At 36.1% G+C, this 14,905-nt stretch overlaps 1 protein-coding gene across 1 annotated transcript in view; it reads right to left on the bottom strand.

The window, feature by feature from the left end:
* Positions 1–1,757: 1,757 nt before the first annotated feature.
* The window catches only part of SENP7 (SUMO1/sentrin specific peptidase 7), an 85,497-nt gene continuing 72,349 nt past the window's right edge, over positions 1,758–14,905 (bottom strand). Inside the window, exon 5 of the mRNA XM_008074454.2 lies at positions 1,758–1,894. Coding sequence (XP_008072645.1) covers positions 1,777–1,894 — 118 coding nt within the window. The 3' untranslated portion in view covers positions 1,758–1,776. The remainder of the gene's footprint in view (positions 1,895–14,905) is intronic.

Raw genomic sequence — 14,905 nt, forward strand, 5'->3', positions numbered from 1 at the left:
ACCTCAATTAAAGAAGAATTTTCATTTAAACAATTTACTATTTGCACATCAGTCAAACCTTCTCATGGAAACAGGAATAACTTTATTATATAGATGCAAACATTGTAAAAAAAAAATAGGATTCTTATTTGTGTAATAAATATAACATAACCTGCAAATATTACTAGCATATAAAATTAAGAAAGTGACAAAATCCTGTAAACAAAAGAATAAATATTTCCAATGTTTTAACTTGGTAAAAGCAAATTCCACAAGGCAAATTTATTGTGCTACAAAAAAGAGGTATACCTATGTTTTAATTCAGAATTTCCATTAACCTATGGGTTTATATATTAAACAACTGGTATTAGACATATTCTATAAGAGAGTAAATATTGGGTGAGTTTCAAAAAAAGTCCTAGCTAATAATCTTAAAAATACTTTACCTACCAATAGTACCTTGAGGAATGCTAAAAAACTATCAAGTGTTTCTTTCAGCATGCACTTTTCCCTGATGCATGTCTAAAATTCCACTGTGATCTTGAGGTAATACTCATAGGCAAAAATCAGAAAGCTTTTTTTTTTTAATTAATATTTCAGAAAGCTTTTTAATTAAATATTTCTACTCTACCAAGGAAAGCAGTGAAATGTGAGGGCTAAAGATTGTCTTCAGAGGATCAAACAGAGATACAAACATTTATATTTTTATTTAATAAATAAAGATATAATCATCCCTCAGTATCTGTAGGGGCTTGGTTCCAGGACCCCAGAATACCAAAATCCATGGATCCTTAAGTCCTTTAACGGCGTAGTATTAGCATAAAACCTACACATAAACTTTAAATCATCTCTAGATTACTTATAATAACTAATACAACGTAAATACTATGTAAATAATTGTTATAGCATATTGTTTGTTGTATTTTTTTTTCCAAATATTTTCAGTCCAAAGACAGTTGAATTCTGGAACCCACAGAAACAGACAGTCAACTGTAATTATCTCTGGGAAGAGTTCGGTTTATAAGAAAATAAATGTCATTCATTATATGCTGACAGTACTTAGAGATTAACTGGAAGTTTATGTATACAAAGTCACAGTACACTCTACAAAGACTGCCCTCATAAGAGTTTCCACTGGTATTCTTGTACACATAAAAGTTATTAGTCTAGTTTCCTTTCAACATTTTCTCTTCTATAAAAAAGGCTACTAAAAGAATTTTTAAATAGTTGTGTTACAAGTGAAGTGTAATGAATTTTTGCTTACTATCATCAAAACATTTTTTCTTGTGAATAATTTAGAAAATCACTCAGAAAACAAAATACCTCAACTTGTTTGAAGCTATCCATAATACAAGAAAACCCCTGAAGGTATTAGTTTCACAAATGAATAATATAGTAATTTGTTTTTCTACAAGTTTCAATAAAATATTCTTAAATCTTAAGACAAAAAGGAAAAAATAAGTCAAATCATTAACCCTATATGCAGTCCTACAAACAATTTTCAGAAGTCTGGGAAGTATTTATCTTCAAATTTGCTATCATAGGCATCCTCCTAGAGTTGAGAGAAATTCTAATGAACAGAGAATGTATTTCATGGTAGGAGAATAGGCAGTGGGAGGCTAAGAATAAAAACCCAGTTAGCAATAATGTAAATATCTATGGAAACAACACTTAGAAATAGCTAAACTAACACTATAAAACTTTATAGCTACATCCTGATTATATCCCTATTCATCAGTAAATAAATCAAGTAATGCAGTGAATAAATAATAGATTTATTCAACAGTTTTCTAAGGTTCACAAACCTTTAGGCTGAGTATCAGACACTAAAAGAGAAATGTCATCATCATCACTTCGCTTATCTTTAGTGTGTGCAGCCTGCTTTGCAGAATTGGTATCCACTGGCCGTGAGCCCCTGCAAAATAAATTTGTATTATACTCTTCATGTGTGATGAGATGGGTTTAAAATTTTTTTAAGTAACTGTATTGCATTCAATTCTAATAAGACCCAAATGAATTTCGAAGTCACCTGATATATATTCAAAATAAAAATTCAATAGGTTACAAATATATTCCCACCTGGCAGACTATATAATCTGGACAGTGAAAAATACATTGAACTCAGATTTGAGAAGTAAGTGCTCCTCCTTGTTCTACCTTTATTTCAATTCCCTGTGTGTCTTCATGAAGAAAAACAGGATATCAGCATTGGAGGGTTGTGCATACGCAAAATGAGCAAAAGAGTAATACTATGAAGTAAGTTTAAAAGGTTTACAAAGTAAAATTCCAAGAACATAAGTATTCTGATAATCAAATCTACATGTAATCAAACAATTATAAGCTAAAGCTAATATTAATATATTTCAGCATGGTTTATATATCAAAAAGTAAATACAAAATAGTGTAGAAAAAAATTTTACCTACAGAGAAACTAATTTACAATCCAAGGTACTGGTAAAATATTTAAAATATAAGACTGAGTGGAAGACAAGTTTTGGAATGACAAACAATGTCATTACTAAATACTAAAACTTAGAAATACAAAATGTATTTCTAAAGTGAGTAAGTGCATATATATATAATGGTATCATGTATAAGTTACATATGAAACAAAATATAAAAACTCAGATTGGAAGAATTCAAACCTATTTAGATAGTGGACAACTCTAAGGAGGCAAAGTAATACAATCAGAAAATACAATATAAGTAAAACTTCAACTTTCTATAAAATTTGTTAAAGAAGTATAAAGTCTGAAATAAATATGGAAAACTATTGGTGACATTTATTGGTATATTAGTGATATATATTGGTATATTAGTCTCTGTACTGATATACATATTTTAAATATCACATAACTTTAAAAATATGTTATTCACAACTAAGGACACTAGCATAGGTCAAAAACAAGGATTATGAAGACCAGTAACCCATAATGTCTCCTTGTTTTGACAGAAATGATGGGGAACACTAAAAATGAGTTATATTATAAATTAAAAAGTTACAGTATCCAAACATTACCAGTGCAGTGTCATGGTTAAAGAATGTTATTGCTGCTATTACATTGTACATTGTTTTCAAATTTGCTTTGGTACAATTTTCTTGACTTTTAGATCAGAAATTAAAAGGTCAAATTTTCACTTAAAAAATAGTTTTGATTGAATCAAATCATTCTACTCTTCAACCCCCAAGAATCATCCTTGAAGGACAAGGGCATCTAAGTAACACCATACAATACAGTTTCATTTATTAACGATGAAAGACAAAAGAGAGGTCATTTTTTTCTCCCTGACAGAATTATCACTACAGCACATTAGCACTATAAACAAAGATAGAATGTGGTCTAAACTATGAAAAGATGAAATGCTTAGGCACCTCTTAGATAAGAAACAAATGGTATAATAATCATTTTGCTAGAAGCACAATGATTTAAATACATACATGATTTAATATATTTAAAGATAGCAACATTATTATAAAAATGTATTAAAGTGTGTTCCAGAATAAAGACAGACATATAGACCAATGAAAAAAAAAAGAGAACCAGCAAAAAACCCTCAAATATATGTGTGATTTCTGACAAAGGTGCTTGAACCATTCAATAGGGAAAGAACAGTCTTCAACAAAAGTGTGCTGGGAACACAGGACAGTCACATGCAAAAGAAAGAAGTTGGACTCTTACCTAACACCGTATACAAAATTAACTCAAAATGGATCAAAGACCTAAACTTAAGACAGAAATTCTTAAAACTCTTAGGAGAATATATAAGGGAAATTTTTTTTCTTGAATATAACAACCAAAGCACAGACAACAACAAAAAAGATATGCTGAATTTCATTAAAATTAAGAACTTTTTTGCATCAAAGGACACTATCAAAAGAGTAACAAATAACAATAAAAAGAGAAAAGATAATTCACAGAATGGGAGAAAGTATTTGAAAATCATGGATGTATTAAGGGATTAATATTGAGAATATATAAAGAACTCCTAAAGCTCAATAATAACAAAAAATTTAAATACTTGAATAAATATTTCTCCAAAGAAGATGTGCAAATGGCCAATTAGCATGAAAAGATGTTCAACATCACTAATCATTAGGGAAATGCAAACCCAAAATAACATATCAATTCATACAGATTAGGATGCTGCTATTATTTTCTTAAAACAACAGAAATTAACAAATGGTGGTAAATATGTGGAAAAACTGGAACTTTGTGCAGCCACTGTGGAAAAATCTAGTGGTCCCTCAAAAAGTTAAATAGGGAATTACCAAATGACAAAAAGCTAAACATAAGTACCAAGTTATCTATCAATTCCACTCCTAGATATATACCTGAAGGAATGAAAGCAGGACATGAGCAGATTCTTGTATTCCACTGTTTACTCAGCACTATTCACAATAGGCCAAAGGTGAAAACAACCCCAGTTTCCAAGAATAGAGAAAAAGAAAAATATGTAGATTCATACAATGGAACATTATTTGGCCATAAAAGGGAATGAATTTCTGATACATGCTACATACAACATGATGAACTTTGAAGACATTATACTAAGTAAACTCTTTCAGACACAAAAGAATAAATACTGTATAATTCCACTTATAGGAGGAAACTAAAATAGACAAATTCACAGACCGAAAGTAGATCAGAGACTAGCAGGAAGCGAGAGCAGGGGGAAATGGAGAGTTACTATATAATGGCAAGAGTATCTGTCTGAGATGAACAAGTTGTGGTGAAGGTTGCACAACAATACAGACAAATCTTGAGGACATTATGCTTTAAAAAAAAAAAAAAAGCCAGTAAAGACAAACACTGGGATTCCATTCACATGAGGTATTCAGAAATTATCATTTAACATGTACAGTTTCAGTTTGGAAAGACGAAAAAATTCTAGAAAAGAATGGTGGTAACAGCTGCACAAAAATGTGAATATTGTACACTTAAAAATGATTAAAGTGGCAAATTTTAGTTTATATGTATTTTACCACAATTTTTTAAATGACAAAAGGTATTAAAATAGACAATAAATTAAAGGAATAAGAGAACTGGTTCTACCAGTGTCATAATATGACACACTACAGAGTAACACCAACACAAAGTGTACTACAGACCAGCAAACGAGAATAATTTGATATATGATAAACAAGTAAATTATCTTAAGACACTGAGAAACTGAAAGCTTTTAAATTAAGTGGCAGGAAGATAATTGGGTGGCAATAGAGAGCATAAATTTAGAACTACCTCCAGTACCATAAGGTAAAATGAACTGCTGATGGATAAAAGTTAAGTTGTAAGATTTTTCTTTAACCAAACCAGCAGAAGCAAAACATCATATTTATTAGCTTTGTGGAAGGATAATTTTCTGAGAACTGAAGCAAAAAAATTACAGGGAAAAATATGGTCAGTTTCAACTATATACATGGTAGACTTTTATATATGATAAACTAAGAGCATCAAACTAAAAAGGGAAATTAAACTAAAAAATGTCATATAAGGAGAAATGCACCGGCGTCACAGTTCCCATTCAGCATGAAAGGCGCTTAGAAGTTGTCACTTCATCCTAACAAGTAAAAAACTGAATAAACTGAAAAATGAACAACTCTTCTTGGATGTGACAGAGAAGTAAGATCACAGGACAAACCACTGACCCCAAACTCTGAAAGACAAGTCAGATAAATATGGAGAATCACAATTACTAGAGCAAAACCCACAAGCAGAAACCTTCCTGGAATCAATGCTGGGTAAGAAGACCCAAATTGCCCTTCAAAAGTGATGGAGAAATGGACAAATTGCTCAGTGTACAAAAGTCTAATTTCTCAGTGTACACAAGTCTAAGAGTCAAAACCTCCAGGGTCTTATTCATAATGGAAGGCCCCCACACTTTCATGAATTTTAGCTCCAGGTTCTCACAGTGAATATCAGAGAAAAATCCCTTCATGGTTCAGCAGAGGAAGGAAAAGTAAACATTTTCAAATATGCCAAAGCAGTCTGTTCTTAGCAAGGGCTGCCCTCAAGAAAAACTATTAGCTTTTGTTTGTTTGTTTGCTTGTTTGTTTTTAAGATCCTAATCAACCTGAGGAAAGGGAAGTACTCAATTCCAGCCCTTTCTAACATTCCATGTGAAGGAAGAGAAGAAAAATTCGCAACTCCAGGACCACCTACCCTTCTATGTGGGAAAAGGGAAATCTCTAATTCCAGTCCATTCTAGAAATGCTATCCTATCTGAGCAGGCAAGATAACAAGGAGAGGTGTAAAGATAACAGGTCACACACAAAGGCTCATTAAAAGACTGAAACCTAATCATAGGACTTAGAATGTTCCCTTTCCCTCCACACCTTACCACCACATTACTAAAGGCCTTCGTACAATAGTTGCTTTTCTTTAGTACATCATGTCTGACTATCCAAAAAAATAAAACTACAGCTACACTAAAAGGAAAAACAGCTTGAAGATACAGAATAAGTACCAGAACCAGGCTCCACTGTGTCAAGAATGTCAAAATTATCAGACCAGTAATTTAAAACAAATATGATAAATATGCTAAGACCTCTAATGAATAAAGTAGACAACACGTAAGAACTGATGGGAAACGTAAGCAGAGAGATGGAAATTTTAAGAAAGAATCAAAAAGAAATAATAGAGCTCAAAACATTGTAAAAGAAATAAAAAATGCCTTTGATGGGCCTATTAGTAGACTGAACATAGGAAAGGAAAGAGTCTCTGAACTTGAGTATATATTAATTTCAAGTTCCAAAACAGGAAAAAAGACTGAAAAAATAACAAAATATTGAAGAACTTTGGGACAACTACACAAGGTGTAGCATACACATAATGGGAATACCATAAGAGAAGACAGACAGAAACAGAAGAAACATGTAAAGTAATAATGCCTGAGAATTTCCCCAAATTAAAGTCAGACATCAAACCATAGACCAAGATGTTCAGAGAACATTAAACAAGATAAATACCCAAAAACAACACCTAGGTATTTCATATTAAACTGCAAAAAATCAAAAATTGTTATAAAAATCTACATAAAGGACAGAGGGAAAAAAGCCTTAAATATAGAGAAGCAAGATAAGAATTATATGACTACTTCTCAGAGACCATGAAAGGAAGACGACTGTGGAATGAAATCTTTCAGGTGTTCAGAGAAAAAAAAAATATCTACCAACTTAGATTTCTGTATCTTGTGAAACGATTTATACAAATGGTCAGTAATATGAAAAGATGTTCAACAACACTAATCACCAGAAAAATTCAAATCAAAACCACTGCAAGATATTACCTCACACCTACTGGGATGGTTATTATTAAAAGCAGAAAATAATAAATTATGGTGAGATATGGAGAAATTGGAACCCTTGTATATTGCTGGTAAGAATGGTATTTCCTCAAAAATTAAAAATAAATTGCCATATGAAGAACTTCTGCTTCTGGGTGTATACCTAAAAGAATTTAAAACAGATACCACAAACAGAAACTTTTACTCTCATGTTCATAAGCAGCATTATTCACAATAGCCAAAAGGTGGAAGCAACCCAAGTTATTCTGCAACAGACAATTGGATAAATACACACACACACACACACACACACACACACAATGGAATATTATTCAGCCTTAATAAGGAAGGAAATTCTCACACATGCTACAACAAAAATGAACTTTGAAGACACTATGCTAAATGAAATAAGCCAGTCACAAAAGGGCAACTATTGTGATTCCACCCATAAAAGGTAACTAGGGTAGTCAAATTCATAGAAACAGAAAGAACGGTGGTTGCCTGGGGATGGGGGAGAGGGAAATGAGGAGTTACTGTTTAATGGACACAGTTTCAGTTTGGTGAAATGGAAAATGTTCTGGAAATAGATGGTGGTGATGTTTACACAATAATGTTAATGTATTTAAAATAGATTAATGTCTCTGTATCATTCAAAATGAGAATGCAGACACTAACTTTAGACTTTGTTAGATCAGTAAGAATAATTTCTATAAAACTGTTTAAGGATAGGAATAGAGTCTAAATTTTCTAAAACTGTAGAGCAAAAAAAAAAAAAACAATTTTTCAAATACAAGAAAGGATTTAGTGCAGTGGTGTGCGCCTATAGTCCCAGCTACTTCAAAGGCTGTGGTAGGAAGATTGCTTAAGGCTAGGAGTTTGAGGCACCAGTGCACTATGAAATAGCCACTGCACTCCAGCCTGGACAACACTGAGAGCCCATCTCTTAAAAAAACAAAACAAAAACGCCAGAAATAAAAAAAGATCAAACAGAACAAATAGAAAGCATGAAGAAAAATGATAATATGAAATGCAAACAGACTACACCTTACGGTAAAAAAAAAAAAAAAAATGTAGACCGAGCTGGGTACAGTGGCTCACGCCTGTAATCCCAGCACTTTGGGAGGCAGAGATGAGAGAATTGCCTGAGTTCAGGGGTTCGAGAGCAGCCTGGGCAACTTGGCAAGACCTCATCTCTATAATAAATTTTTTTTTTTTAATTAGTTAGTTCCACAGGTTCAAGACCCACCGGGGCAGCGAGACCTCATCTCTATAGTAAATCAAAAAATCAGCCAGACATGGTAGCGCATGCCTGTAATTCCGGTTACTTGGAAGGCTGAGGCAGAAGGATCACCGGAGCCCAGCAGGTCAAGGCTGCGGTGGCCGGGAGCGGCCACTGCACTCCAATCTGGGTGACAGAGTGAGACTCCAACTCAAAAAAAAAAAAAATTAGCTAGTTATAGTGGCACATGCCTGTAGTTCCAGCTACTTGGAAGGCTAAGATGGAAGGATCATCTGAGTCCAGCAGGTAAAGGCTGTGGTGGCTATGAGCATGCCACTGCACTCCAGCCTGGGTGACAGAGTGAGATTCTGACTCAAAAAAAAAAAAAAAAAATTGTAGATTGAATCTTAAAAAATGTATCCAGATAGGTACTATTTATTAACACATCTAAAATGGAAATGTTCAAAGGATACTGGACACAATTCAAAAATCCATAAATAAAAAGTAAATATATTTTAATACAGTCATACAATAAGTACTCCACATAAGTAAAACCAAATAATCTCTAGCTCCATATGTGAACATGCATGAATCTCACAAAAATAACAGTAAACAAAAAATGCGTTATATAGGAATATACACTGCTTAGTAATTTCAGTCATTTTTTCTAAAGTTCACAACCATATAAAATGTAAATTCTGGAGAGTGGTTAATTCTGAGGCAAAAGCATGAAAATGGGATAGAATGGGGTATACAAGCCTTCAAGACTGCTGACAACAGTCTTTTTGTAAAGCTGAGGGTGGATATTTGGGGTGTTTAATGTTATGCTTTATAACTTAATCATATATGTAATTAATTTATAGATATCAGGTCTGGATTACAGTTCTACCACTGTCACTTACTATCTTTGAACTTCAAAGAGGTTTCCACATTTACAAAATAGAAATATTAATTACTCTTTTATCTATCTATGTAATAAGAATTCATACCAAAACAGAATACTGTAAAATAAATAAAAAACTCAGTTTAAGCTAGAAAAATGTTTAAAAGAAAGCATATCAAAATACTATCAATAATTATTGAGAGGTGACATACAGTTTTATATTTTACTATGAATTTTAAATATAATATACATTATTATTCAGCAAGAAAAATATTTAAATGTTTATATAAATTACACATAGATAATAATGAAATATTATTTTGGAAAGAGTGACTAACAACCATATAATGCAAAAGCTCAAGAATTCACATTGCAAATGGGTATCATTATTAGTAATTTCATTGAAAACTGACTAAAGTATGAAGGAGTTGAACTTAGGATATATGTACTATCTGTTTAGTATTTTTCAAATTTTTGATCAGAAGACAACTTATGACTTAAAACATAGAAGACAGAAGATATATACAGAAGACAAATCTAAGATAAAGAAAAAAATCTCAAAATAACAATATTTATTTAGTAGTTATGTAGATTACTGTTGTTTCCAACAGAAAGTTAAAGAAAATCAACTGACATGAATGTAGGAAACTATGACAGAGCTGGAATAAATGAATCAAATATGAACCTTCTCCATTTCCACTGAAAAGCTTTGAGCTCCCTCTACTGGAAGTCTGTATTCGATTTTTATAACTTAAAATAGCAGTTTGATGCCTTTCTCTAAAGGTTAATTAACAGTATCTACTGAATGGCTAAATTAAAATCCTTATTGCTTTTTGTAAGATATATTTTTATGAAATATTTTCTAATACAATTCTGCATAGCTTATTTTGAAAATGAATTAGATTTCCTTATAATAACAGTTTAGGCTGGGCACAGTGACTCACGCTTGTGATCCCAGCACTTTGGGAGACCAAGGCAGGAAGACTGCTTGAGCCTAGGAGTTCAAGACCAGCCGGGACAACTTGAGCTTATCCCTACAAAAAATTTTTTAAAATTAGCTAGGCATGGTGGCACATGCCTGTAATCCCAACTACTTGGGAGGCTGAGGCAGAAGAATTGCCTATGCCCAGGTGGTTGAGGCTGTGGTGGTCCATGAGCATACCAGTGCACTCCAGCATGGACAACAGAGTTAGACTCTGCCTCAAAAAAAGTTTTAAAATGTTTACAAAAATTCCAGTGGGAAATAAAATTTAAAAATACAAAAACACTCTGATCAGCCTGACCTATAAGGGAATTCTCAATAAACATTTATAACAGACACAAAAAGAATCAGAGTTTTAGTTAGAAAAGTAATCTCCAGTGTATTGTTCAGAAGTCGATACCTCATATAAAATTAGAACAGTAGTTGAGTGACCTATCTCCATATTTGAGCTTGAAGAGGGCTTCCCAAGGATAAACCAAAACACAGGAGAACACTAACAGATCTCACAAAATAAAATAAAAATTTTCTGTATTATAAAAGATACTATAAAGTAAAATTAAGAATAGCAACCTTGAAAAAATCTACAATACATATTAACAAAAAGATACTACCTTTAATAAGAGCTTTTACAAATAAGAGATGAACACTCTAAAGATGACAAATACTAAACAGAAAATTAATATAAGAAATAAAACTATATTCACTAAAAGCAAAAGATGAATGAAAAGAAAACAATTTATTTTTGCCTTGTCAAAAATATATTTAATCCTAACATCTACTTCTGGTTAGAGTATAAGAGAATGGAATGAAAAGGATTTCCTAGAATAAATATATAAAGATATATATATATGCCACTTACTGAAGCATTGATATATAGACAAAATGTAAAAAAAAAAAATACCCTAAATGTCCACTTGCAAAGAATTACATATAGACAAAAGAAACGCTCCATGTGACCTCAAAGCCCACCTCAGACTCCACCCAAGGAGAAAGATCATCTCCACAGCAAATTTCAGCAAAAAGCATAGGCTAAATCTGCCACACTCAGGAGATTAAACAGTGCTCAGCTCAGTTTCAGAGCCCATATCAAGGCCCTGCATAGGGAGTCAAACCACAACCATGCATTTGTACTGAGCAAAGCAGCTGGTCCTATTCATCCCAATCAGGGATTCCACCTAACATCAGGGAATCTCCTGCAACCCTGTCCAACTGCTGAAATCAAATAGTAGTACCATATACCCTGGGAATATACCCTATGACCCTCCCGACCTGAGGAAACTGCATTGCCCATCCAGCAGCTCAACTGTCAGAGCTCAGCCAGTAGCCTCCGAAGACAGCAGAGCCCAATCAGTTGACCTACCCAGACTCAGAACAATGGCATCTAAAGAATCCAAAGTAAACCCTTTCTGACAAGTGTCATTACCAGCTGGCCCATCCAGAATTATGAGCACTGAAAAAAGGTTGTTCTCTCCTCAAATGCACACACAACACTGCAAGGACACAAGGATCACAAAATCATGACACATCTCCAAAATAAAATTAACAAAGCACCCAACAATAAAGCCTAAAGAAAGAGATCTATGACAGGACAGAAGAATTCGTAATAATCTTAAATAAGTTCAGTGAACTGCAAGACTTTATGGATAAAAAAACCTAAATGAGGAGGCTTCAGGAGGATGACTAGAGGCACCCAGCACTAGCCTCCTCTCCAGTCAAGGACCAAAACAGCAAATAGATAACTACTTGCCGAATAGAGCTTCTCAAAGAGAACACTGGAGTGCAGCAGGAAAGTGATAGGGAACCGCTGAGGCACAGAAGAAGGAAGTAACTCAGCTGGCCTGGCCAAGATCCACTCACAGCCAGGAGGGACTTGCTGTTGCAAGGAAAGGTAAGCAAGAGATCCCCACAGGTCCACATGCCCACTGAGGACTCCTGCTGTCCTACTTACGAGAGAGACTCTCAGTCCTGGAAGGCCCTGACACTAGTACAGGAAGCGGTCTGTCCACACAACTGCACTGTTCAACAGAGCAAGATGGCACTGGATCTCACACACACCCTAAGATTCAAGCAGTTGCAGCACAGAACAATTTTGAGAGCCCACTGCCATCAGACCACATTCTGCCCTGAGATCCAACAGCCTTTACATGTCCTCATCCCTGAAGCGCCACTGATATCCCCCTACATTCACATAAAAGGCTACAGTGTTGTGTTGCAAGGATGGATGAACCAGTGATGCAGACAAGTCCCCAGCACTATAGTCCACACAGTGACCTACACCCCAGAAAACAAGTGATATAGCAAAACAAGGCTGTACCTGAGACAAAGGGAGCTGAAGCAAGTTCTCCACAGAGCCTGAAAGGCGCCTGCCCAGGGCTACCACCACTGACAGCAACCCTGTCCCTTCCAGAGGCAAGGCTGCCACATGTCTGCACACAAACTCAGAGAGCCTGGGAAACAGTCCACCCAGGTGCCATCCCAGGGCCCTAGGACCGGTCTGCCCAATCTGCCACAGACACCAGCATGCTCCATCCAGATACCTGAAAACAGCACTGCCCTGCCCAACTCCACTGATGTCAGCACCCAGGTGCACAATCTAGGTACCTAGTGATCAACACATTCCACTAGCCACCACTGCCAGCAACCACGTGCACCACCTGAAGGAAGTAGTACATGCCTATCCTGCCTTCCACACCACTCCTGGAACCCGAGTATATTGTTCAGGGACCTGGGAAGCAACCAGTCCTACCCGCTGCAGCCAGTGCCTACTCACACAGTCAGGGTGTCCAAGGACAGGTTAGCCTCGCCCACTGCCATTACCAGCACATGAACGTGTTGTCCAGGGGCATAAAGACCAACCCACCATGCCAATCACCACCAGTGCCCATGCACACCAACAGGAGGCCTGACAACAGGTCCACCCAACCTACCAACACCACCCACCAACACTAGCACCATACCTACAAATCAATTTGACCTACCCACTACAGCCAGTACCCGGGGAACATCATTGAGAAGCCTGACAACAGACTTGCCTCCTTGCAGCCTCTGCTGACGTCACCCACTCAAGGACCTGGAGATCACCCACCCCACCCACCACCTCCAGTGCCCACAGTCACCATCCAGGGACCTGAAAACAGGCCCACTCTGCTCACCACCACTACCGCTGATACCCCAGCATGCCATCCAATCACCTGGTAAATGACATGCCCAAGCTGTCACACCCACCACCCATGCACTCTATCAGGGGGCATAAGGACAGCTACTCCCCACCAGCCACCACCAAAGTCATTGCCCACATGTGTCTTCTAGAAGCCTTAAAATCAGTCTGACCTGAATGTAGTCACCTACAATCACCATCAGGTGGGAGGACAGGTACACTCCCTCACCAATGCCACCACTACCAACAACTGCACAGTCATCAGAAGGACTAGGGATCAACTTGCTCAAGCAGCTACTGACTGCTCCCAAGCATAACTGCCAGAGGACTGAGTATAAGCCTACCACACCCACCACTGCTGCCCATGTATAGCTATCCAGGAGCCTAGGGATAGGCTCACCCAACTTACTGCCAGCACCCAGGGGTACCTCCTAGAAGCCCAGGGATCAGTCAGGCCAGCCAGCTTCTACTACTACAGACATCCACCTGTGCACTTTTTGGGGACTGAGGATTGGCTGGCCACAGGTATTGCCACCACTGTTGCCATGCATGGCACTCAAAAGCCCATGACCTCCTTTCCCTCCACCCCCACATCAAATGCTATTGCTGCAACACCTGAACTAGCTGACAGAAAGCCCAAGAAGAGGTACATCAGAACCTGCTGCTACCAGAGCCAGCATAAGGAGACTGGGGACCAAGGACCACCACATCCAGCTTGCTGCAACCAACCCTGGCACTCAAAGACTAGTCTATCTGGAGTCCCTATTCCAGCAAAGACACAATATAGACTCCACTACCCGCCACAACCTAAGCCACTGAGGAATGTATAGACACCACTGATGTTGATTACAGCAAAAGAAACCAAACACAGACTACACTATTACATGTATCCAGAATCAAGGCCAAACCATCTTATCCAGCCAACACTTTATATACATCAATAGAAAAATGTCTCTCCCTATGAAAGCCAATACATAAAATTGGAAGAAGCAACTCTTACACCAGATGTGTAGATATCGATATAAGAACACAAGAAATACATAAAAGGAAGGAAATATGACACGTCCAAAGGAATGCAATAATTCTCTAGTACAGGAGACCAACAAAAAGGAAATATATAAAATGTCTGAAAAATAATTCCAAAAAATGGTATCTTTAAAACTCAATGCTATCATCGTGGAATGTAAATTAATTTCAGTCAAGAAAGAATAATAAATTATTTAATTTTTAAAACTCAGTTATACGTAAGATAACACAAATAAATAATGCAGAGAAATCAGGAAAATAATTCAGGATCTAAGAAAAAAAATGTTTAAATAGCATTAAAGAGCTGGGCTCAGAGGCTCAGCCTGTAATCCCATGCCTTTGGGAAGCTGAGGTGAGTGGATTGCCTGAGCCCGC

The sequence above is a fragment of the Carlito syrichta genome, unplaced genomic scaffold (assembly GCF_000164805.1).
Source record: "Carlito syrichta isolate Samal-C Ts95f unplaced genomic scaffold, Tarsius_syrichta-2.0.1 Scaffold316463, whole genome shotgun sequence".
NCBI lineage: Eukaryota > Metazoa > Chordata > Mammalia > Primates > Tarsiidae > Carlito > Carlito syrichta.